At 38.5% G+C, this 26,779-nt stretch overlaps 2 protein-coding genes across 4 annotated transcripts in view; one reads left to right on the top strand and one right to left on the bottom strand.

Moving 5' to 3' along the window:
- asrij (OCIA domain-containing protein asrij) overlaps nucleotides 1–359 on the top strand; it is a 48,240-nt gene extending 47,881 nt beyond the window's left edge. For both annotated transcript variants that reach the window (XM_067773215.1, XM_067773214.1), the window contains one exon: nucleotides 14–359. In XM_067773215.1, the coding sequence (XP_067629316.1) occupies nucleotides 14–267 (254 nt within the window). In that variant the 3' untranslated portion in view covers nucleotides 268–359. The remainder of the gene's footprint in view (nucleotides 1–13) is intronic.
- A 302-nt stretch (nucleotides 360–661) lies between these two features.
- Nucleotides 662–26,779, bottom strand: part of Cndp2 (Cytosolic non-specific dipeptidase 2) — a 229,615-nt gene continuing 203,497 nt past the window's right edge. For both annotated transcript variants that reach the window (XM_067773213.1, XM_067773212.1), the window contains exons 4-7: nucleotides 18,648–18,715; nucleotides 1,269–1,533; nucleotides 958–1,209; nucleotides 662–897 (exon numbers count right to left, since the gene is read on the bottom strand). In XM_067773213.1, coding sequence (XP_067629314.1) covers nucleotides 850–897; nucleotides 958–1,209; nucleotides 1,269–1,533; nucleotides 18,648–18,715 — 633 coding nt within the window. In that variant the 3' untranslated portion in view covers nucleotides 662–849. The remainder of the gene's footprint in view (nucleotides 898–957; nucleotides 1,210–1,268; nucleotides 1,534–18,647; nucleotides 18,716–26,779) is intronic.

The following is a 26,779-nucleotide window of genomic DNA, read 5'->3' on the forward strand; positions in this document are numbered from 1 at the left end:
TTTAATTTTATAGATCCCCTACCTTTTTACGATACTGAACTACCAATCGAGCCAAAACGAGGGATGAGCTATGAGGAGCTCCGCAAGAAAAACCGGGAAGAGTATGAGAAAAACCAGCAAAGTCCGTTTTCCCGGCCGTTACCACCAAATGCACCCGTAGTTATTCGAGAAAATGCAGCATCGAAAACTTATAGTTTTGATTCCAATACACAATCAAATACAAACGTAGTTCATAAAAATAAGTATGGCGATACATGGACTGATTAATTTAAAATGGGTCTTATTTTTATTGTCTCATAAAAAATATTAAATTGTTATTAAAGTGTTAATTCTGGTATATATACTGTATATTTGTTTAACTTTGTGATGTACGTGTTTCATTCATTGCTAAGCTGATTATATCACATCAGGGCCCGTATTACGTGTTACGATCCGTGATCGAAACTCATTTCTTAAATCACAGTAGCTCTGAAATGGTGGATCGGATTAATGGCATATTTCAACTAGCGACAAATAGTACTCGTTAGATCCATAACTTTTTATAGCTTTTAGTAAAGTTTAACAGTTGCATAGTTATCGCTTGAGTGAAAACGGTTTCCGTCACTGATCGTAACACGTAATACGGGTCCAGTATTGCTGCCTTAATTCACAAAGACCTTAACTTCACTGACATAAATTAAACTGCATCCTCACTAAAACTTTGAAGGTGTTATTACCGACAACGAGAGTTATACTTCTTTCAAAAATCCATTAAAAAAAAAAAATTGTTTTCTTCCCCTGTAAAACTAAAATTTGTTTTTTTTTTGCTTTGTGAATTAAGGTATGGTAATGGTATGCATTTTAGAGGTTTTAGTTCAATTTCCCAACTTCATATATGTATGCTCCGAGAAGTTTGGTCTAAAAATAAATCAAAATATTAAAAGCTAGAAAATTTTAAACTGAAATACTGCAACTTACACCTTCAATATAGTTATAAATATCAATTTTTTCATTTTGGGAATGAGCTCCATCATCGCATGCCCCTACTGGAATTAGGATTACATTTTTGCCTGTGGCTTCTTGAAGTGTCAATGTTACAGGTATGGAACCGCCTTCTCGAGTCATATCAGGTTCAGTTTTAAATACATGCTTTATAGCTGTTTTGGCAGCCTCATAATGTGGGTGATTTGGATCTTCAGTCCAAGGTTTACCGCTATTTACAAGTTTGACCTTGAAAATAAATTAATATTGACTTTATTAGCGGGGGGATAAAAATTATATACACATACAATCATTTTATTTGGAGAACCACGTTCTTGCCACTTTGAATTCAAGTAATTTATCACGCATTCTGTGACGTGTTCGGGATGCTGATTAGGTACTAAGCGTATTGAAAATTTGCCAACAACTTTAGCTGGTATAACAGTTTTGGCTCCATGTTCGTAAAATGCTCCTTCGATACCATGAATAGAAAGACTTGGATAGCGCCACCTGTGCATTAATAACTGGGTTTTGTCCTCTTCATGTGGTAGACTTTGAGCACCAATATATTTTCTGAAATTTAAGGTAATGTACATATATATACATATATGTGTATGGGCTAATCTCGGTCTGTTTCAAGAGCATATACACACTATAGACCAAACTAATTTTTTAAACGGGGCTGCAGAATGCACACCTTCCTAACTAAACAGTCTAATTGGTGGCCTAACTGAAAATTAGTTGAGTAGTTGTATGGTAATGTATGAAATTACTATCCCAACAAACAATCCAACTTTTAATCACTCCCTCCGAATTGGTGGTAATCGGATGCAGAGCGGTAGCCACACTTGTACCAACAGTTCTTAAGTCTTAAATGGAAGCACGTGATTATAAACACAATCATTTAGAATATCGCGTTACAAATTCAGCAGCAATGCATGAAGTGAAAAGGTGATGATTAAGAATTTGAATTTCAGTGTTTGTGAATATATTAATTTATTTTCATATTTTATTTTACAGACATTTACTATAAATAGTAAATTCTTAAAATAATTTCAGTGTCATCCATTTAAAAATTCAATCGTTTCATATGGCTAAGTGGATAGAGGCATCTGCCTATACACTAGTATGGAGTATGAAGTTTGGAGATTTAGAGTTCAAAACTCAGCTCCGGAGAAGCTAGCTGATGAAGTGAAATTTTAGAAACATGACCTAGTAATCACCGCCATGTGCAAATTTTGTAGTTTTTCTGTAATATAAATTCTATGATTGTGTTGAAAGTTTCCATTTCATTACTATTATTAAGGCAAAATACAACATATCTGTAAAACATACTATTCCTGTTAATTAGCAACCCCATTGTACATATGTAAATGCAATACTGTTATGTTAGTTAAGTATTGTGGCTTGATAAATTTTTGCTGATCATCATAAAATTTAATCGGCTTTGAGCTTGCGCCAAGTGAGGTCCTCGTCCAATATTGCTTCGGACAGTTCTTCACATTGAAACAAATTCGAAGGTGATTGTATGCATGTGTTTTTTTATACAATAACTATTGTTGTTGTTGTTGTAGCTATTCGTGTAAACGTATTCCGTTTTTTATACAATTATACAAATAAATACCGAACCTGCATGAAATATTCTTTGCGAAGCGCAAGCAAGAAAAACGATACATTGGCGCCCAACTTAGTGGCTAGCAGTTCGGCAAACAACAACGAAGGCGAAGTAACAGCAGAGGTCGAACGTAACCAAACGGCAACGTTTTCTCCGGAACAATTTTCACAAATATTAGCAGCAATTACAAGCGGCAATAAATGGTGGTCATTTACCAATGTACTGCCCGTTTCCGTGGACAACGAGACCCATCAGCAGTGGAGGAGTTTATTGCAGCGATCAACGTTTATAAACACAGAAAAAATTTCTCATGGAGTTGCTCTACGCGGTATGGCACTTCTACTGGAGGTCTATGCGGCGACCTGGTGGATTGGTGTAAAATACACTGTGGCAAATTTCAACGACCTTATTGAACTTATTCGCACTACATTCTCTCCCCGACTGTCTGATTGGAAATTTTGTTTAAACATATTTGAGCATAAACAACAAATGCGCGAACTAACAGACAGTTTTATCTGTAAGAAACGGTTACTGTTTTCGCAGTTGAGCGATACCATCAGCGAAGCAGTAAAACTGGGTATGATTTACGGTCTGCTATCTGTTAGGATAAGAGAACGGGTGCGTCGCGATAAAGTTTGGACGTTTGACGAACTAATATCGCATTATCGAGATGCAGAAATGTTTTTAGCCGAAACAAAGCAGCTCACAACAGCAACAAATGAAAAAGGTGAAACTGGCGATGAGCCGAAGAGGTGCTCGTTCTGTAGATCGCGTGGCCATACTGTAGATATTTGCTTTAAAAAGAAAAAAGAGCAACAGTCGCAGGAGGTCCAACAACAACAAGAATCCCAGTCCCACTCCGAGTCTCAGTCCCAGTCCTAGTCCTAATACCAGTCCCAGTCCGTCTCTGGTCTACTTCCCGGAATAAGGGACCGTAAACACTAATATAGGCAAATTTACATATATAACAAATCGAATAGGATGTATGTAAATTGGTATGTGGGTATTATTAATTCATGTCTTTATTTCGGCTTCGCATGCATATTTATCAGTTTTGCCAGGTTGATGCGACTAAATATAATATCACAATGAAAATTACTTTAGAGCTCTCAGCAACAGCTTTAATTTGATATCCGTATTACCCACACATTCTAGGGGTATCCGGGTGCACGTTTTGGCCTATATCTCGAGACCCTAGTCACCCACTAAAGCACACATCAACGGCTTCAATTTGATACCCATAATGTAAAAATACATCCTAGTGTTACCCTGATCCACGCTTTGGCCTATATCTCGAGACCCTAGTCACCAATAGGTATGAAAATACCCTGTAATAAAGCACTCATCAACAGCTTTCATTTCTTATCCATATTCTATAAACACATTCTAGTGGTACCCGGGTCCACGTTTCGGACTACATCTCAGACCCTGTACGTCGGTCACAACAAAACCTATGTAATAACCACCGCGTGAGTTATACGCAACTTATGTGAAAATTTGAATAAAATCAACCTACGCACCTATTCAAACACCGGCAACCAACTAACACACATTTTAGCCTTTCTTTTTATATATATATAGATTTTTATTTTTCACACTTCGCTATAATATTAAAACGAAATGCAGATATTCGCTGCTTTTGAAATTCGGCTTAAAAATTCCACAATTGAACAACTAAAGACTCCTGAATTAAAAAAATTTCTTAATACCTCTAAATCGCCGGCCCCCTCAGACACCCCGGGCCCGGGGGAATCCCCCATTCCCCCTCCCCTCTCGACGGGCCTGTACCTGTACTAAACTTAGTTCACGTACTTATCTGAACTCACTTTATCTTGGTATAAAAAATGGCCGAAATCCCGCTATAACCACGCCCACTTTTTCGACATCTAAAATTACGAAAAATGAAAAAAATGCCATAATTCTATACCAAATATGAAAAAAGGGATGAAACATGGTAATTGGATTGGTTTATTGACGCAAGATATAACTTTAGAAAAAACTTTTTAAAATGGGTGTGACACCTACCATATTAAGTAAAAGAAAATAAAAAAGTTCTGATATGTTCGTGGTATTACATATATAAATAAATTAGCTGTACCCGACAGATGATGCTCTGGGTCACCCTGGTCCACATTTTGGTCGATATCTCGAAAAAGCCTTCACATATACAACTAAGGGTCACTCCCTTTTAAAACCCTCATTAATACCTTTAATTCTGCACCCATATCGTACAAACACATTCTAGAGTCATCCTTGGTCTACCCTTATGGCGATATATCGAAAATGCGTCCACCTATAGAACTAAGGCCCACTAGGTTTTAAATAATCATTAACACCTTTCATTTGATACCCATATCGTACAAACGCATTCTAGTCCACCTTTATGGCAATATCTCGAAAAGGCGTCCACCTATAGAACTAAGGTCCACTCCCTTTTAAAATACACATAAACACCTTTCATTTGATACCCATATCGTACAAACACATTCTAGAGTCACCTCTGGTCCACCTTCATGGCGATATCTCGAAAAGGCGTCCACCTATAGAACTAAGGCCCACTGCCTTTTAAAACACTTATTAACACCTTTCGTTTGATACCCATATTGTACAAGCGCATTCTAGAGTCAACCCTGGTCCACTTTTATAACGATATTCCGAAAAGGCGTCCACCTATAGAACTTAGGCCCACTCCCTTTTAAAATTATTATTAACACATTTCATTTGATACCCATATTGTACAAACAAATTCTAGAGTCAGGCCTGGTCCACCTTTATGGCGATATCCCTAAATGGCGTCCATCTATAGAACTATGGCCCACTTCCTCTTAAAATACTCTTTAATACCTTCCATTTGAAACCCATGTCATACAAGCATATTCCAGGGTTACCCTAGGCTCATTTTGCTAAATGGTGATTTCCCCTTTTTGTCTCGAAAGCTCTCAGCTGAGTATGTAATGTTCGGTTACACCCGAACTTAGCCTTCCTTACTTGTTTATATATAGCATTAAAAGCGTATGACATGAAAATTTGGAAAAAAGCTTAAATTAGAATAAATATTAGAAAATTATATTATTATTAGGTCTGTCCACGAGTAGAGCAGCAAACGTCTCCTGAAACACATTTTAGGAAAAATTTAAAGAACAGTCGATACGTGACTAGTTTCAACAGTAGATTTAGTTAAAATATGCGCGAAATTGCGAAAAAAATTCCCTTATTAAATTGTTTACTTTTAAAATTTTCTGTTTACATTTCATTTGAATTATTTCAATTTTGAACAAAGAAATTATAAATTTGGTTTTGCAACTGGCAACTTGTTCCTTGCTCTACTTTAATTTAGCAATTTGAACTAGTTGGTATGAGTGGACCTCACGTAGACTGAAAGAGTCCATAGTGCCAAATTTTTTAGGTAAACATTTTCACTAAAAGTGTTATTAAAATTTAGTTAACTAACTCAGCGTGAGACCAAACTAGTCGAGTCTAGGCCTAGTTCGGCCTACTATAGCCTGCTCAACGATTCAGACTAGTTTTCTTCATATGTACCCACGTACCAAAGTTCGGGGTAGTGCACTTTCGATATCATTACGCTTTCATTAGCATTACGCCATATTGGAAAAATTTGAGGGCGCATTATTTTTTTATCATTATAGCCAGGCACGACGAGAGGGGATGGGAGGGGGGGATTCCCCCAGGCCCGGGGTTTCTCAGGGGGCTCGCGATTTAGAGGTACTAAAACATTTTTTTTTAATTCAGGACAGTCTTTAGTTGCTCCATGTGCAAACTTTAATCCGAATTTCAAAAGCAACGAATATTGATAATGATTTTTTGCCTGGGCCTGAGGAGACAATGAAAGCATCAAACAAAAATGTGTTTCTCAGGGGGCCCGCGATTTAGAGGCATTAAGACATTTTTTTTTAATTCAGGAGAGTCTTTAGTTGTTCCATGTGCAAATTTTAAGCCGAATTTCAAAAGCAACGAATATTGATAATGATTTTTTGCCTGGGCCTGAGGAGACAATAAAAACATCAAACAAAAATGTGTTTCTCAGGGGGTCCGCAATTTAGAGGTACTAAGACATTTTTTTTTAATTCAGGAGAGTCTTTAGTTGTTCCATGTGCAAATTTTAAGCCGAATTTCAAAAGCAACGAATATTGATAATGATTTTTTGCCTGGGCCTGAGGAGACAATAAAAACATCAAACAAAAATGTGTTTCTCAGGGGGTCCGCAATTTAGAGGTACTAAGACATTTTTTTTTTAATTCAGGAGAGTCTTTAGTTGTTCCATGTGCAAATTTTAAGCCGAATTTCAAAAGCAACGAATATTGATAATGATTTTTTGCCTGGGCCTGAGGAGACAATAAAAACATCAAACAAAAATGTGTTTCTCAGGGGGCCCGATTTAGAGGCAGTAAGACATTTTTTTTAATTCAGGAGAGTCTTTAGTTGTTCCATGTGCAAATTTTAAGCCGAATTTCAAAAGCAACGAATATTGATAATGATTTTTTGCCTGGGCCTGAGGAGACAATAAAAACATCAAACAAAAATATATGTTTACATGAATCCGAAATCGTAAAGTTTTGGTGGTGACACTGATGAAGGTGCATCTTCAAAAAGTCTTCCAACAATACTACCAACTCTGTATCAAAGTCCAGATTATTTAAACGACTTCGATATCGGTACCTACCGTGAATAATGATTTTTTGCGATCTGCAGAAGTCAACGAAATAATTCGTCGAGGTCATCAAAATTGTCCTGTTATTTTTCCAAGTGATTGTCATGACGAGACATTTCCTACCTCGTTGTTAAACATAATCTTGCCAAATGGAGAGAAAGGGAGCGTGACTGGTTAGTGTGGAGTGCCAGTATCAATGCTTTTTATTGCCTACCACGTCGTCTGTTAAGCACCAATACTTTAAATCGACCTAAAATTTGTTGTACGTATATTCGAAATTCCAGGTATGGAAGAAGCTATACGATAAACTGCCATCACACGAAAATACTCAACATCACATTAAATGTTATATTCAATAGCGATCTTTACAAAATCTAATTCAAAAGGTGGCTACAATTGATACATTTACCAATGAACAGCTAATCACTGAAACTCAAAAGTGGAAAGAAATTTTATATAGAATTTTGGACACTATTTTATTTTTGGGTGAATGAGGTCTAGCTTTCAAAGGCGAAGGTATATATTTTTTGGGCATCTAACATCTCATAAGCCATTATGATCCGATACTTAGAGATCATTTGCAGAAAGTTAGAATTTCACAACAGCAGCACAAACGTTTACAAGTTCACTATCTTTCCCCAGACATTCAGAACGATTTTATAGAAATTTGTGCAAAGCACGTGAGGGAAACTATATTAGATCAAGGCAAGAAAGCCAAGTATCTTGCTATTATCGTTGATGTTATGCATGATGCTAGTCACGTTGACTACGTTCATTTCAATTCGAAAGCAACAAATTTTACAAATCAAGAACGGTTTTTGGCTTTCGTGAATTGTAACCAAAAAACTGGTCAGAAAATCGCTGATCAACTTGGTTCAAAATACTGACTACCATTAATGAAAAAAACGTGGTCCTCCAAGCTAGACACGCCACCATATATGTTGAGGTCCCACATCTAGATGCCTTATTACCTGATTTGAAGTTGATCAGGAACCAATGGGAAACAATTTTAAACGAATGCAAAACAGTTGCTATTCAATTGAACATCTCGCCAAAATTTCCGGACATTCGAAAGAGAAAACCCAAAAGACGTTCTGAAGTAAATTTAAATGGGATGATTACGGATGATTTTAAAAACAATACATTGCTGGTAATCGTTGATTCGGTAATCACTGGCATTTCTGAACGATTTGCAGCTATGAGAAATTTAAGCGAGACGGTTTCCTTTTTTTTTGGCAAATTTGAAGACATGGATGAAACTACGGTTTGGGCGAGCGCAGCAAAATTTGTCGAAAAATACAGGTCGGTCATTTCTCAAAGCTTAGAATGCGAAATAGTTCACTTGAAACACATTTAAGAAGCAAATTTTGATAAAGGAATTGCTAAATGCCATCTAAATAAATAAAAATAAATGTAAGGCGCGATAACCTCCGAAGAGATCTAAGGCGGAGCTTCTCTCCAATTTGAGTCGTGCTCGTCTTGATTTTCCCTACAAATTGGCCGGACGGGACCTACATGTTTTATGCCGACTCCGAACGGCATCTGCAAGGCAGATGAGTTTTCACAGAGAGCTTTTCATGGCAGAAATACACCCGGAGCGCTTGCCAAACACTGCCGAGGGGCGACCCCGCTTAGAAAAAATTTCTTCTAATTGAAAAACTTTTGATGTTGCTTTGCGCGGGATGTGATCCCAGGGCATACGGTGTGGTAGGCGGAGCACGCTACCATCACATCACGGTGGTCGGTCACTGCCATCTACATATGTTCAAAATCTGTATAGGATTTTCCCCAATATTTGTTTGCTTTACGTATCTTTGCACTACACCTGTCACTGTCGCTAGTGCAGAACGTTCCTTCAGCGTCCTTTCAAGAATCAAAAACTTTCATAGATCGTGTTCATCTCAAGAGCGAGTTTCAGGACTTGCCACGCTTTGTGTTGAATCCGTTTTGGCTAGACAGTTAAATTTTGATATTACATATTATAAAAATTTTGCAGCGAAAAAATCAAGTAAAGCCACTCATTGATATCCGAAATTTCTATATTGTATAATTAAAATTTATTATCATCATTCAATTTATCAGAAATGTATTAAAATGTTATGAAATCAATAGAAAAGATTATTTGAAACAATATGTGACTGTTAAAAGAGAATTATATTTCTACGTTACAATAAAATAGTATAAATAGTAAATATTCTGTGTTAATTTTATTGTCAGCTCTTAGTCCAAAAATCATTTACTTGATGTGGCAAAAGTTTTTTTTGATGTAATCCATCAATAATGATTTATGAATGATACGTCATTAATTCAAGTTAATCAAATGTATTAGTGGATTTTTATAGGGGGCCCGCAAATTGTTTAGTCCCGGGCCCGGATTTTCTCTCTATGGCCCTGACTATAGCGATAGACTTTCCCATTACGACTAAAAAAATTTATTGCAGTAATTTTGTTTTTTTTCACTACCACTCAGCTGTGTGAAAAAACAAAAAAATCAATATTAGATGTTTTCTATACCTGCACTCAAATGAGAAGAAAAAGTTTTGTGCGGTAAGCTGAAGCTGGCCTCGTATCGTGTTATACTATCACGTATATATATAGACGTCTTTACCTTTGCACTTAAGAATACTGCAGTTGAACTGTAATGGGTTAACTAGGAAGATCACGCGAACGAATTTAATCTTAATATATAAAAAACACGTGTCACACAATTGAGGCCAATGGACTCCTAAACTACTGAACCGATTTTGAATTTGTTTTGCTCCCCGTGTGTAGTTTGATCTAACTTGAAATATAGGATAGGTGACTGGGTGACTAGGGTCTCGAGATATAGGCCAAAACGTGGACCCGGGTACCCCTAGAGTGTGTTTATAGAATATGGATATCAAATGAAAGCTGCTGATGAGTGCTTTAGTAGAGGGTAATTTTCATATCCCTGGGTGACTAGGGTCTCGAGATATAGGCCAAAACGTGGACCCGGGTACCTCTAGAGTGTGTTTATAGAATATGGATATCAAATGAAAGCTGTTGATGAGTGCTTTAGTAGAGGGCAATTTTCATACCCCTGGGTGACTAGGGTCTCGAGATATAGGCCAAAACGTGGGCCCGGGTACCCCCAGAGTGTGTTTATGGAATATGGATATCAAATGAAAGCTGTTGATGAGTGCTTTAGTAGAGGGTAATTTTCATACCCCTGGGTGACTAGGGTCTCGAGCTATAGGCCAAAAAGTAGACCCGGGTACCCCTAGAATGTGTTTATAGAATATTGATATCAAATGAAAGCTGTTCATGTGTGCTTTAGTAGAGGGTAATTTTCATACCCCTGGGTGACTAGGGTCTCGAGATATAGGCCAAAACGTGGAGCCGGGTACCCCTAGAATGTGTTTATAGAATGTGGATATCAAATGAAAGCTGTTGATGAGTGCTTTATTATAGGGTAATTTTCATACCCCTGGGTGACTAGGGTCTCGAGATATAGGCCAAAACGTGGACCCGGGTACCCCTAGAATGTGTTTATAGAATATGGATATCAAATGAATGCTGTGGATGAGTGCTTTAGCAGAGGGTAATTTTCATACCCCTGGGTGACTAGGGTCTCGATATATAAGCCAAAACGTGGGCCAGTGAATGCCTAGACAGTGTTTATACAATATGGATATCAAATGAAAGCTGTTGATGAGTGCTTTAGTACAGAGTAATATATTATCCAGAGACGGACTGGGACTGGGATTAGGACTAGGACTGGGACCGAGACTCGGAGTGGGACTGGGACTGGGACTGGAATAAAATACATACCACCTTCTGGGACAGGCAATAAGGGATGAGAGAAGAGAAAAGAGAGGAGATTGGGAAAGAGATAGAATGAGACGAAGATGGAGATAGATGAAGAGAAAAAGACAGAGGGAGGAGTGAATAAAAGGATTTGGAAAAAGTGAAGAGGGGGGAGGGCAGTCAGACGGAAAAGCTTATTCAAACGTATGCAGATTGGCCAAATTTAGGGCAAGACAACGTCTGCCGAGTCTTCTAGTAAGATAATAAAAAATATCCTTTTTTAATGTTGATGTTTCCGACAACATAAAATTTTGAGTTGTTTTGGAATCGTTTCAACTTAAAGTGTTACGAAAATTAAACTTGCCGAATTACATGTAAAGTTACTCCAGTGGTGAATTACCTTATAACGATTTGATTCTTTACTTTTCTATAACTTACAAGTTCTCTATTTAAAATGTTATGTCAATCATTTATACAAGTTTTGTTCGAAACAATCAAGTGTGGCAACTACATGCGAGAGAAGAAATTGAGAATGAGCTGAGCTGCAACTGACAGAATTGAGAATCAGTTTTGAGACTCCTATTTTCACTTCTATTTGCGAAGTTTAAAACTAGAAATTAAATAAATTATAAAATATAAAATTTGGTGAAAGTGCGTTTAATAAAACAAAATAATAAAGTGTATAATGTTTAATGTGTGCCAGCATATTTGATGTAGCCCAATTGAACTTCGGTTAGTAAGTGCCACAGTGGTGTGATGGCAGCGTGCTCTGCCTGCCACACCGTATGCCCTGGGTTCGCATCCCAGGCAAAGCAACATCAAAATTTTAGAAATAAGGGTTTTCAATTAGAAGAAATTTTTTCTAAGCGGGGTCGCCCCTCAGCAGTGTTTGGCAAGCGCTCCGAGTGAATTTCTGCCATGAAAAGCTCTCAGTGAAAACCGATCTGCCTCGCAGATGCCGTTCGGCGTCGGCATAAAACATGTAGGTCCCGTCCGGCTAGTTTGTAGGGAAAATCAAGAGTAGCACGACGCAAATTGGAAGAGAAGCGAAGGTTATCGCGCCTTACATTTATTTATTTATTTATGTATATGGCAACATAGGTACTTTCGTACAAAGCTGTCGCAACAACTTTTTTTTTGTTCATTTGACTACTAAAACGGTCAATTACGAATCAACGATTTGTGCGCAGTTGATTCAACATCTTGTTGTGATGGATAAAACAGATAACAGAAATTTCGGTTGAATTGACCCGTATTTCGTTTGATTTTACCAGTCTTTTTCTTTCAGTGTATATGTTTGCGACATCTGCCCAATGTAGCTCCTGCCGTGGATGGTGCCACTTTCCTGGATGTTCTGGACGGCAACCCCCGACGGGTTTCATCGCGCCATGCCGCAAACCCAACTACACCGGCTACCCCAGTGCTTACTCAGGGACGTCAAGTCCCAGGGACACAACTGCACTTGCGTCCTGGCCTCCCTAAACTCAGGCGAAGTCACCCCCAGAGGGACGACGTCTCCCCCATTGCACTTCAGAATTCTGCAGTTAAACTGTAATGGATTAACTGGGAACCAAATAGACGAAAGGACGTTCTGCACGATGAACGGACACGCCCCACTCGTATGGTAGGAAGCTTCCACAGTTCGCCAAATCTATCCATCGTGAGCGCAGGACTAGTAGACTGTGTCAACTGACAGCCGATGGTAACATTGGCGTCTGACCACCTGTCCATACTCCGGCGATCTGCCGACTTCATCACCACTGAGAACCACACTTTCATCAACTTTAAGAAAGGAAAGTGGGATGATTACAGATCGTATACTGACAATCGCTTTGCTGCCCGCCCTATCCCGACTCATGCCCGTCAAAGGGAGCGCGCTTTCCGCAAGGTCATTGAATCTGCTTGGTCTCGTTTCATTCCCGCCGGAAGAATCCTGGATATCCGGCCAAATTTTCCAGCGGAGGCCCTACCTATAGCGAGAGAAGTGACCTTATAAGACAGCAAAAACCCGGTGACCCCCAAATAAGGGATATAAACCAATGCATCAGATTGCTAGTGCATGAACGGAAGAGGGTGGAGTGGGAGGAGCACTTAAAGAATTGTAACCTCTCTGCCCGTGTAGGTAATATATGGTCCACCGTAAAGTCTCTATCGAACCCAACTTAGCACAATGACAAAATCTCCATCGCCTTTGGCGATAAGGTGATGTCGAGTGCGAAAAAATGCGCGAGCGCTTTTTGCCGACAATATGTAATGCATTATATGGTTGACAAAGTTCACACGGCGGCCCAACAGACGAGTCACTCTAGCCCAACTTCGCTCTGGATACTGTAACAGGTTAAACTCTTACTTGTCGAGAATCAACCCAGAAATACGCAATGTATGTCCTGCATGCGATGTATCCCCAAATGGCACCAACCATCTTTTGTAAGGTGGAACCTACGGCCAGTTCCTTGGACTCCCGTTAGAGGACTTTAATGACAATTTGTGAGTGGTCGTACCCATTGAATGGGGCGAAGCACTGTTAATACAACAACAAAGAAAAAAAAGCAGAAATCGCAGAAGAAGAACGCACTCTCCCTAGGGAAACTCGAGTCACTCTACCTCAACTTCGGCTGGATACTGTAACAGGTTAAACTCTTACCTATCTAGTATGAATCCCGAAATACGCAATTTATGTCCTGCATGCGAAGTGTCCCCAAATGACACCAACCATCTTTTGTAATGTGGAACCTACGCCTCTAACAGCCAGTTTCCTTGGACTCCCGTTAGAGGACTTTAATGACAATTTGTGAGTGGTCGTGCCCATTGAATGGGGCGAAGCACTGTTAATACAACAACAAGAACAAAAAAACCCAGAACTCGCAGAAGAAGAACGCACTCTCCCTAGGGAAACGCACGTCACTCTAGCTCAACTTCGATCAGGATACTGTAACAGGTTAACCATCTAACAGGTTACCTCTCTAAAATCAACACCGACATACATATTATATGTCCTGCTTGCAATGTGTTCCCATATGTCACCAACCATCTCTTTAATTGCAATGTGGAACCAACACCTCTAGCACCCCTCTCGTTCTGTTCCGCCCATGTTGAAACTGCAAGTTTCCTTGGACTCTCGTTAGAGGATATTGATGAAGGTTTGTGATCAAAGGGACATACAAACAATTGTACGATGTATTGATCGTAATAGCCTTCATCTACGAGTAGGTATTTCTTGTTATACCTTTCATGAACATGAAATGGTATATTAACTTTGGTCCGATGTTTGTAACGTTGAGAAATATAGAAGAAAGGCTCACCATTAAGTATACCGAATTGATCAGGGCGACGAACTGAGTTGATATAGCCATGTCCGTCTGTCTGTTTGAACGCAAACTAGTCCCAGATTTTCCAAAAAAATCACTTTGATCGGAGCTATATATAGTATATATCCATAGATTTTTGGTAATTTCTCCCTTAATTTCCAATATAAAAACGTTAAACTTGGTGATATTTATTCTAATATATCATAGAAGATTTCATGAAAAAATCATTTCGATCGGAGCTATATATAATATATATCTCATACAACCGATCGTTCAGATAGAAAGATTTTTGGCAATTTCTCCCTTAATTTCCAATATAAAAACGTTAAACTTGGTGATATTTATTCTAATATATCATAGAAGATTTCATGAAAAAATCATTTCGATCGGAGCTATATATAATATATATCCCATACAACCGATCGTTCAGATAGAAAGATTTTTGGCAATTTCTCCCTTAATTTCCAATATAAAAACGTTAAACTTGGTGATATTTATTCTAATATACCATAGAAGATTTCATGAAAAAATCATTTCGATCAGAGCTATATATAATATATATCCCATACAATCAATATTTAGACATCGATCAGAACGGACGTGTTATGTGTTGCTCTGTGCTTTTGCTAAAATTTAGTGGTAAATATAAAGAGAAATCTCATAAATTGCTGTTAAACATAAACTAAAAAGTCAATTATTGAAATTGGGCATTTAAACGTATAAATTATTGAGACAGTGATCAGTGAGTTAAAGATCATATTAAACAGTTTTATATTAATTGCACTGAATATTTAAATCAGTGGGATAATGCATTTAAGGAGGTTGAAGTGATGGAATGGGCACTTATGCGTAAAATGCCATGTTGAAAGAAATTTGAGTTTTATTATGGAAATGAGAAGTCAAATTAAAATTAATGACAGCGAGTCATGAGTTTACTTGCGTCAAAACTTATGTCACTCAAAGTAAACTAAAAGAATGGACGGACGGAGGAAAGTTAGATGACAGTAACTGGGTTGAAATATTTCAACATTTTATGAAAAATTATATACCTTTTAAAAATATTTTGAAAATAGTTGAATTTAACTTGTGTTTACCGGGGTCAAATGCTCCCACTGAAAGAATATTTTCTATACTAAACAATATATGGACTGATGAAAAAAACCAAATGAATGATTTTTTTCTTTTTATTTGTTTATGCTTCAGAAAAATACAAGTGATTTGCATTTTATGCACTTTAGTTATGTAATTGTTGATTTAAATAAACTCGAATGAAATGTTATTTATTTTTTAAATAAACTATGTGTTATAAAAAAAGTTCTGTTTTTTTAATATGAACTTATACGTCACCGTAGTCATGCAGCTAAATATTAATTTAAAAATCACGCAGCATCCAATGTAAACAAAAATATAAAACCACCATTATAGTTTAATTATGTCCACTACTAAGATTTTGACAGCAGCTATATATATTACAGTACGATCTACATACAAAAATATAAAACACAGTCTTTAAAAACAATATAAACCACTGTTTATAAAGTTACCAACCATTAAATACTGTATAATTTAAATTTAAATAAAACAGTATTAAATTCAATGACATAGATATGTTTTTGTTTTTAACTGAAATCGAAATGAAATTTTTGAACAAAATTTTTTGTAAAAATGCACACTTTGCTTTTATTTCTGAATTTAGATTCAAAGAAGGAAAGACAATATTTACCGCTGCATTTTTAGAATTGATTTTTGCGCGAATTTGAAAAAAAAAATTACTAAAAAAATTGCGGTATGTTTAGTTTTATTCTATAAATTAATTATTACATAAACTTTACTAAATGCTACAATGGAAGAAGCAGAATAATGAAATTTAATATACTTTTTTTACACCATTAATATCAGTTGCACATTAAAATTTCTGCGGTTGAAAAAACAACTTTTTTTGGGATGGGGAGTGCAGAATTTTATAAGGAACATAAATGTTGAGTTTTTATTTTTTGAAAAACTTCATTTTTTAAAAATCCAATATGAGCACGCTTGGCCCCAGTGTGTGTTGGCTTTTATTTGTTTATTTTTGTCGATGTGATACTTGGCATCTGCTCAACGAATAGTTCATAAAGCGCAATTTTTGTCATTCAGCTGGGGTTCAACATGTTTGGAACGTATCAATAAAATTAGTGTCCACTGAAAGCGCCCAATATCAAAAGTGTAAGTTGAACGCACTGCGAGGTGACAAAATTAGAACTAAGACCGGCTCATGATGTTATAGTTCGGCGCTAGTTCGGAACATATGCGATTCGCTGCAGGGTCACTACACGGTCAAAAATTTGAGTTCCCTAAACCCAATTTTAATATATTTAGGTTTAAATTTTAGTTCAGAAGTTTGAAAAATGGAAAATTTTAGGACAAAAATTTAAACAAAAATGTTTCAATTCAAATCCAGTCATATGAGCTTATTTCGGTTTAAACTGCATTTAAAACCAAAAAAATTCGGTCATATATGTAGACCAAAAATTTTAAGATTTAAACTAAAACTTTCAATCATGTAAAAGCATACACAACCAAACCCAAGGGACGTACTCAAAGTCGATACTAAAAGTTAGCTATAGCTTTTGACGTAACTTTCCACATTCAGTCGAAAAAGCTGCAACTAAATTTAAATACCACGTAATTGCTCTCCTCGACATTTCTGAAATGAGTTTTGTGAAGTAGTATTTTTGTATTTGCAAAACATTTAGAAATAAGTTTAATAATAAATAACGACAGTGTTTATTGGTATGTCGTTGGGCCTTACTTATGAAGCAGCCAGCTAATTGTTTCGGTTTGAATGGTATTGGACTGCAAATCCACCCGTTTCGATCACGGTGAATAAGTGGGTATGTTCGAGCTGCTAATAGCTACAGCAATATTGCAACAGTTTATCTCGTCCGTAGAGTAATATCTCAAGGCCGTCAGACATTTCATATTTTCCGATTATCAAAATGTGTTGCAAACAGCAGTGTTAGTACATACACTCAGAAAAAAACTTCTCCCGATTGAAGAAAAATGGGAATGAAATGGCACTTAAGAAATTTTATCCTCATTCGCATGGCCAACATTTCTGCAAAAGAGGAATTTTTCTTCATTTTGAAGAAATTTTGACCATGCGAATGAGGATAAAATTTCTTAAGTGCCATTTCATTCCCATTTTTCTTCAATCGGGGGAAGTTTTTTTCTGAGTATATGTATGTATGTGGTATAACATCTTAAGACCCGGGCTCCTTAATTTTTTTCCAAATACGAACTAGTTAGCTCGCTATATATCACAAGGCGACTCGTATAGGGACAAAATTTTAAAAGCGGGCCAATAAAAATAATAATAAGCGGGCGGGCACCGAGTCGCTTGTGCTCGCCAACTCGCTTTGTACTGACTTTCTTCTTTTTACAAAATAGAATAAATTAAAATGTAGTGCGAAACATTAAAACAGAAGTTGACGATAATCAACAACAAAACTTGTTGTGTGTAAACAGCGACCAAGAGTGTCGCATTAATGAGAAATTTTAAAATTTGAATTGTTTCCATGGATTCCAATATAAAATTTGATTAAAGCATAGCACATACGGCGAAAGGACGACCTTGTGAATTGCCTATATTTTTGTTAAGTTTAATTTGAAGTTCAAAACGATTTCTTCTGGTGAATTGTTAGATTATCCTGTGAAAAAGTAAAACCAATAACTTTCAACTTTTACGGCTCGTTTTTGCCTTATTTTCTGTGCCAAATATTTCTAATAAATACAGGACGACTACTTCACATGGCTACACATGGTTTAACAATACGAAGTAGAAAGTTATTGGTTTTTTTTTACAGGATAATCTAACAATTCACCCGAAACTAGTTGTTTTCGCTCATTGCAAAGTTATAGCCAGTGAAATTCCCTACACATTTTGTGTTCCTTCATGGGGTAAACCGTTTCTGTGTCATTACACCAAAAAGTGGAAAAACCTTTGAAAGCGTAATATTTACGAAAAGCTGGTTTTTGTGAGCTTTGACTTTCATTGCCTAAAAACTGGCCCACGTCCCCACGCGGGTATGCATAATCAGTACACTCTACCACTACCTTTTTCGGTACATTTTGTTAATCAGAGAGCAAAAAACGTCTGGCGGCGCTTCAAGTGTGCAGTGAAGATGTTAATCATGTGACTTTGTCACTGTTGACCAAAATTTCGCCGAAGAACGTGATGCTCTGTAATATAATTGGACACTACAGGTCGAACAGAACCTAATATAGCCTGCTGATAGTCTATAGTGTACATAGTCTAAACGTTTAAACATATTATTTTAACGCATACTTGTATTCCTCAACTTCGTAGTCAATGTTGCTATATATTTGATCTTCGTTATGTAACAGTGGCGCAACCTAAAAGAATGAGAATAATTGATCAATTAGAAAAGTATTTCATGGCTGAGCTTTTCAAGGAAAGCGGCCTAATAGAAAGAGCAATTCCTATTTTATCGGTTTATATCTTTTTAATTGCGCTTGCTTTAATGCCATAGGGGCACATAATTGGGCAATACGCAAGAATATCGTATTCATGTAAAATTTTAAGATTTGAGTTGTTACGGAAACTTCCAATACATAAATTTGATTGAAGCATAACTGGCACATACGGCGAATAGGAGACCTTGCGAATTGCCTAAATATGTCTATATATATATGGCTGTTTATTCACATTTACATATATCAATTTTTGATGTTCACAGTTATATACATATATATGGCACAAAATCTTCGAGGTGCAAAATTTTATTGAAGTAAAAATTAAAAACTCCACTGCAGTATTGAAATAATTTTTCACTGCCGTTAGTTAGATTATAATATGTACAAACACATACCAAATTGGCAATTTATACCATTTGGGCAGTTTATTACGCAATTTATCATATTGTGGCAAATATTAGCATCACTATGATGTTAGTAAATAATTACAACACAAAAACATCAAAGCAAGCCACGCTTGTGTACATGAACACATCAACCATCATTTACACACATACATGGAAGGCGATGAGAAGTACATGCACACACATAACCAGCACCTCGAAGTGAAGAAATATCTCAAACACAGTCATCAGCCGAAGTTCTTACTCACACATACACACGCATTTAACTAAATTACCAAGCAGGAGATACAACAGTTCTAGATGGTGAAACGTCTAGATCTTTGGAGAAATATGCGGATGAGGCAACAGAGAGTATAAAAGCAGCGCAAGCTGAGTAATAACTAATCAGTAATCTAAATAAAGCCCAGTTTGCAATACTGAATAATGGAGTGATTTATTCAACAGTTTAGCGATTCGAACGTTAGCAAAAGGTGCATAAATATCAGAAATCCCCAGACCTCGTTACAATTAGTGTGAGAAGAGGAATTGTTGAATAAATTCCAGAGGACAACAAGGACATGGCCAAGTTAAGTGATTTGAAGATCCAGCAGCTCAAAAAGGAGTTGGAGAACCGTAGGTTGAATACAAACGACAAAAAATCGGAACTGCAAAAACGACTACGAGGGGCAACGGAATCGGAAGGAATTGACGTGGAAGAGTATGTCTTTCATCTTGATGGCGATGAAACAACAAAAATGGAGGAGAAAAACGGAACACCGCAGACGGCGAACACAGACTTGAGTATGATGTTGGCTACAATATCTGCACAAACGTCCACAGTGTCTTTTCAACTGGAAGAACAGAAGACACACATGGCATAACAACTGGTATAACAGAAGACATATGTATATGGCATCACAACTGGAAGAACAGAAGACACATATGGCAGCCCAACTGGAATCACCGGAAACACGACAAGAAGCACGTTTTTCAGAAATGTCGTCACAAATAACATCCAGTATTGAAGCACAGGAGGCACGTATATCCGAAATGTTGGCACAAATTTCAGCGGAGATATCATCTCAGATCTCTACACAACTTGAAGAGCAGGAAGTCCGTATATCATCTAAGCTGGAAGCGCACATGGAAGAGAAACTAACCCACTTTCATGAAGGTTTCAGTGGTCAACAGGAAAAATCGAGGCCTAGGTAGATGCTTTAAGAGGTCGTATACAGGAGCTGCAACAAAATCGCCCAGCTGTTTCAGCAGTTTCAGCGGAACAGTTATGAAGCATTGATGACCGCTGTCGAGAGACGTTACGGAAGCGAGCATAGAAAACAGATATATCAAATTGAGTTGCAAAACCGATACCAAAAAGCGAATGAGACTTTGCAGGAGTTTTCGTCGGATGTCGAAAGCCTGGCCATCTAGCAAATGCGTACGCACCCGTGGAATACACAGGTAGGGTAAAAATCCAGAGCTTTATAAACGGCATACGGGACGTGGAAACGAAGCGAGCTTCATACGCAAACCCAAAGCCAACATTTGCTGAAACTGTATCCCATGCACTGAATCAGGAAACAGCGTCACTTTTGAGTAAGCCCGCATACCAAGCTCATCGCGTGGAAGTGGAAAGGCCTCGCCTTCGCTTAATCTCGCCTAGTCTAATTAGGACGACTACGGAGCAAGCTTCAATGGATGCACCATTTTTAGCTAGTTCATCCGCTTTTTCATTCCCATCTATTCCCATATGCCCTGGGACCCAATATAGATATATGCTTCCCCCTGTCCCGATTCTCTCCAGAGACTGCTTACACTCTAACACGCATTTAAATGCTGTGCTATGCGAGATTATTGCCTTAATTGCTGCTTGACTGCAATATAAAAGTTAACACGGTTGCAGCTTAAGCTATTCTCTTCCAAGATTTCTACTGCTTTGGTTACGGCTAATACTTATGTTTAAAAAAAGGTTATACACTTACGTCAAATCTATGAGGATAAAATAAATAAGATCTGAGCTGGTTTGTGATACGTATTCCTAATTTATATATCTAATTCTAAAATTACAAATTTCCTCGTTTATATATATATATACTAGGGCGGTTCGATTTAAAAATCGCTAATTGCTCTGTGAAAATCGTATTCTAGGGATCAAAGTAAGAAACTTTGCCGAAGAAACCATACCTCTAAAACGAATTCTGATGCCCCCCCCTTTGGGTCGAACTTTTGGGTAGGGGCAATTTTAATTCTACCTGCTGAGTCTTGTGGTGGCTTAAAAAAAACAACACAAGCAATTTTACGATCTGCAATTGTGTCACAGTGATACCTTCATTTTTTTAAAACGGTTGAATAAAAAACCCACACAACTATGTTTACGACATGCAAATGCATCACAGTGATGCCTTGGTTTTAAAAGGGGGTTGTAAAAACGCAAATTTCTAATAATTTTTTTTTAATTTCTTTTCTATTACTAAGTTAAATTAATTTTTTCATTTACATATGTTCTGACTAAATAAATTTCTAAAGAGAAAAATAAACTCCAAAAAGAAAAAACATAAGCATTTCAAAGTGGCATTTTTCAAAATTTGCCCCTACGACCCAAAAGGGGGGGGGGGGGGGGGGGGGGGGGGAACTTCACAATTCGTTTTGGAGGTATGGTTCCTTCGGCAAAGTTTCTTATTTTGATCCCTAGAATATGATTTTCACAGAGCAATTAGCGATTTTTAAATCGACCCGCCCTAGTATATATATATATTGTAACGAATGTTAGCAGCACTGAGCGATGCTATCGTCTCTAAGCCGATGCTAAGCAGTGACGTGAATTCACATCCATAGATCAATCATTATGTATCTACATGAACGAAACAATAATTGCGTCTACACATATGTACCATGTACGTATACGTATTGTGCAATTGTAGTTACAGCTGAGAAGTTTGAGAGCTGCTGGACTAGTAGATTCTGGAAGCGCATAGAAGATGCGAAGGTTGAGATCAAAGAGTATAAAAGGCGACAATTGTAGAGGCGCTGGAATTCAGTTTGATTTGAGTTGTCAAGCAGTTTCGACTAAGACGCTGTCTAGCGAGTAAGAGCAGTATTATTTTGAATAGTAGAGTTTCATTTAAGTTATAAATCAGTTTGGTTATTAAGCAAGCTATTCGTTGCACAGTTTGAGTGTTATTGTGAAGTACTTTAATAAAGGCCATTTTGCATTATTACAAATTGGAGTTATTTATTCAACAGTTTAGTGGTTCGAACTTAGCAGAGGATTGCAAATAAGAGGATTTGCAAGTAGATTCGTTACAATATAAACGAGGAAATTTGTATTTTTTAGAATTAGATATATAAATTAGGAATACGTATCACAAACCAGCTCAGATCTTAGTATTTATTTTATCCTCATAGATTTGACGTAAGTGTATAACCTTTTTTTAAACATATTAGCCGTAACCAAAGCAGTAGAAATCCTGGAAGAGAATAGCTTAAGCTGCAACCGTGTTAACTTTTATATTGACAGTCAAGCAGCAATTAAGGCAATAATCACAGCACAGCATTTAAATGCGTGTTAGAGTGTAAGCAGTCTCTGGAGAGAATCGGGACAGGGAGAAGCATGTAGGATCTGCTTATTTCCGGATCATCACAGTATTCCGCAGACCCTACTCCTTCCATTACTTCGGAACCATCTGTGTACACATGTATCGCCTCGTCCGCCATTTGCGCACCCTTGCGCCAACCGTCCACCTCTATTGTGGCCTTAAGATTTCCCTCGAAGCGCAGATAGGCAATCAGGTAGTCTGTTCGTCTTGTGATTGATGACGCTATACTACTATGGCCGTATGGTTGACTCAAGCTGCCCCGAGGCACCGAGCCTGGTTGCAGTTGTTAATGCTATGTTCTGTGCTACTAGGTCTACAGGTGGAATGTGCAGAATGGCATACAGTGCAGCTGTCGGGGTTGTTTTCAGTGCTCCCGTAATGCTAAGCATCGATAGTCTGCATACCCCCTCTAATTTTTTGAGGTATGTTGTTTTTTGTGTGGCTTTCCACCAAGCAAGAACTCTATAGTATAGAATAGGGCTTACAATCGCTGTAAAAACCCAATGAGAAAGAGAAGGCGATAAGCCCCACGTACACCCCAGCATTCTTTTACATGCATAAAGTGCCGTTGAGGCCTTCTTCACAATCTCCTCCACGTTGAGCTTCCATGACAGCTTACTGCCTAGGATGATTCCTAGATATTTTGTATACGATTTCTCCTGCAGGGTTAACCCTCCTAACTTACGCCAATTTGGGGCCTTGTACCTCTTTGTAAACAAGACCATATCCGTCTTCTCCGCGTTGACTTTCAACCCGATATTAGATGCCCAGGTATGAATATCTCGAAGCACCCGATCCAACAAAGAGCTAATCGTTGGAAGGCACTTTCCACATGGGCAGAGGTTGACGGAGATTGTGGGACAAATTGTGGGTTGTCGAGGCAGCAAACAAATCAACAACGAAAATACTTGTAGGAAAAACCCTGGTTATTAAAAAACAAGACGGACGTATTCCGGTATGAATACTCAATGAGTTCAAATCACCATTCAAACTTACCAAAGGAGCCATATTGGGAAGATGCCAAGAAGCTGAAGTAGTTATTAACTGTGAACAGCTCCAGGAAAACTCCTGTAGGAACGAAAACGGCGACCTTGTAACTGATGTCCAGAGAGTGCTTAGATTATGGAGGGATTACTTCTCTGCTCTGCTAAATGGAGGCAGCGATTCACCGCGCAGACGAACCCGATCCCGCAATCGATGATGATGGAATATATGTCCCCCCGCCCGATTATGACGAAGTTAGAATAGCAATAACCAGATTGAAAAACAACAACGCCGTGGGCGCTGATGGATTGCCTGCGGAGCTATTCTAGTACGGCGGCGAGGAGTTGGTAGGGCGCATGCAGCAGCTTCTTGGCAAAATTTGGGCGGACCAGTGCATGCCCGGCGATTGGAATCTAAGTGTTCTTTGCCCATTCCACAAGAAGGGGGATACTGCAAAATGCACCAAATATCGTGGAATCAGCCTTCTTAATATCGCATATAAGGTCCTTTCAAGTGTATTGTGCGAAAGATTGAAGCCCACCGTGAACCGGCTGATTGGACCTTATCAGTGCGGCTTCAGACCTGGTAAATCTACCATCGAACAGATTTTTACAAGGCGCCAAATCTTGGAAAAAACCCGTGAAAAGAGAATCGACACACATCACCTCTTCGTCGACTTTAAAGCCGCCTTCGACAGCATGAAAAGGAGCTGCCTATATGCCGCAATGTCTGAATTTGGTTTCCCCGCAAAACTTATAGGGCTGTGCAAAATTACGTTGAGCAACACCATCAGCTCAGTCAGAATTGGGACTGACCTCTCCGAGCCGTTCGAAACTAAACGAGGTTTCAGACAGGGTGACCCCCTATCGTGCGATTTCTTTAATTTGATGCTGGAGAAAATTATACTAGCTGCAGAACTTAACTGCACTGGAACAATATTCTATAAAAGCGTGCAATTACTGGCATATGCTGATGACATTGATATCATCGGCCTAAACACCCGCGGTGTTAGTTCTGTTTACTCCTAACTGGAAAAAGAAGCGGTAAAATGGGTTTGATGGTGAATGAGGACAAAACGAAGTACCTGCTGTCATCGAGCAAAGAGTCAGCGCATACGCGCCTTGGCAACCACGCTACTGTTGGCAGCCATAATTTCGAAATAGTAAAAGACCTCGTTTATTTGCGATTCAGCATCAACATCAGCACTGAAATCCAGCGAAGAATCAATCTTGCCAATAAATGCTACTTTGGACTAGGTAGGCAACTGAAAAGTAAAGTCCTCTCTCGGCGAACGAAAATCATACTCTACAAGTCACTTATCGTACCCGTCCGGATATATGGGGCAGAAGCATGGACCATGACAAAGCAGATGAAGCGGCGTTGGGAGTGTTCGAGAGAAAAGTTCTTCGAAAGATTTATGGACCTCTAAGCGTTGGCGATGGCGAGTACCGAAGAAGATTTAATGATGAGCTGTACGAGCTATACGCAGACATCAAAATAGTCCAGCGAATTAAAACGCAGCGGCTGCTCTGGCTAGGCGATGTTATGCGATTGAAATATGATGCTGTTTTTATTGGAATCCGCCTATGGAAGCAGAGGTAGAGGGCGGCCCCCACTCCGTTGGAAGGACCAGGTGGAAAACGATTTCAACTCCCTTGGTGTGACCGATTGGCGCCCCATAACCATTTAGAGGGTTAAGCGCCAATTAAGTAAGTAAGCTCCAGGAAAACGTTTCAAATGGCAAGATTGATCTTTCAAATGACACCACGGTATGGACGGAGGGGCTAGAGAAGACTATCAGAGGCAAAACAACTGCTCCTAAAATACGCGAACATATTTCACCAGGATGGTTCCAAACCAGGCCGCACCAATGTTGTGAACCATCAAATTGACACTGGAGATGCGAGGTTGATCCGCCAAGCTCCCGTTATTGTTGTTGTAGTAGTGCTTCGCCCCATCCAATAGGTCCGACCGATCACCAATTGTCATCAATACCCTCTAACGGGTGTCTAAGGAAACGTGCTGATTTAACAAGGGTAGACCATAATGAGCGGGGTGTTAGAGGCGTGGGTTCCACATTACAATGATGGTTGGTGTATTGTGGAATAATCGTCGTCACGAGTGGACGTGTTTTTTGGTGTGTGTGGGGTGCGCGCATTTGATTATTTCGTTTCACTAAACTGATTTAGTTTTTTCTTTTACACTAAATAATTTACATAAATAATTATGAACTGTCAAGTTTGCAAGCAAAAAATTGACCGCGCAGATCCTGCCAAAGTCACCTGTGCAGACTGTAAGTGCATATTTCATTGTTTGTGCGCCAAGATGGACAAGGCTGATGTGGAATATATGAAAGCCAATAATCTTAACTATAGATGTGAGGGATGTTCCATCCTCCGTCGCAAATCGATGCAGACGCAGTCCCTGGCACCAATGCAAGCTGTTTCTGATCCACCTGTCGCCTCCACAACTCCCACTGCACTGTACACTAATTCGGCTACAGCAGGTGCAGAGGAACAAAAACAACGTGCAGCTCAGTGTAACACACATGCCAATACGATTAGCATGAAAAATAAAGGTAACAATCAAATAAAAAGTCAAATTCAGGCATCTACGAGTCAACAACCTTGCGGATTACCGAATAGCAGCAAAAAGCCAATAACTCTTCAGCTGCTATATGAAGAGATAGTTGCCCTCAGAAGTGTTAACTCTGAAATGCTTAGCACACTGAGTATGCTTGCTGATGAAAACAAAGCATTAAAAGAAAAGGTGACTACGTTAGAGACCAAGCTTAACTGGAGAGACCAGAGAGACCTTAACAACGTGATTGAAATTGCTGGCATTCCACAAGAACACAGCAACAATGCGGAAGAATGTATGCAGAAAATCGTGGACACTTTGGGAATCTCAGTAACACCATCTGAGATTGAAAAATGCGTAGTAAGAAGCATAAAGCAAAAAAATGACGCTTCGCTCACCCGCAGTGTTATACGCGTGCATTTCTCCTCAACTGATACCAA

This window comes from Eurosta solidaginis, chromosome 3, assembly GCF_040869045.1.
Source record: "Eurosta solidaginis isolate ZX-2024a chromosome 3, ASM4086904v1, whole genome shotgun sequence".
Classification (NCBI taxonomy): Eukaryota; Metazoa; Arthropoda; class Insecta; order Diptera; family Tephritidae; genus Eurosta; species Eurosta solidaginis.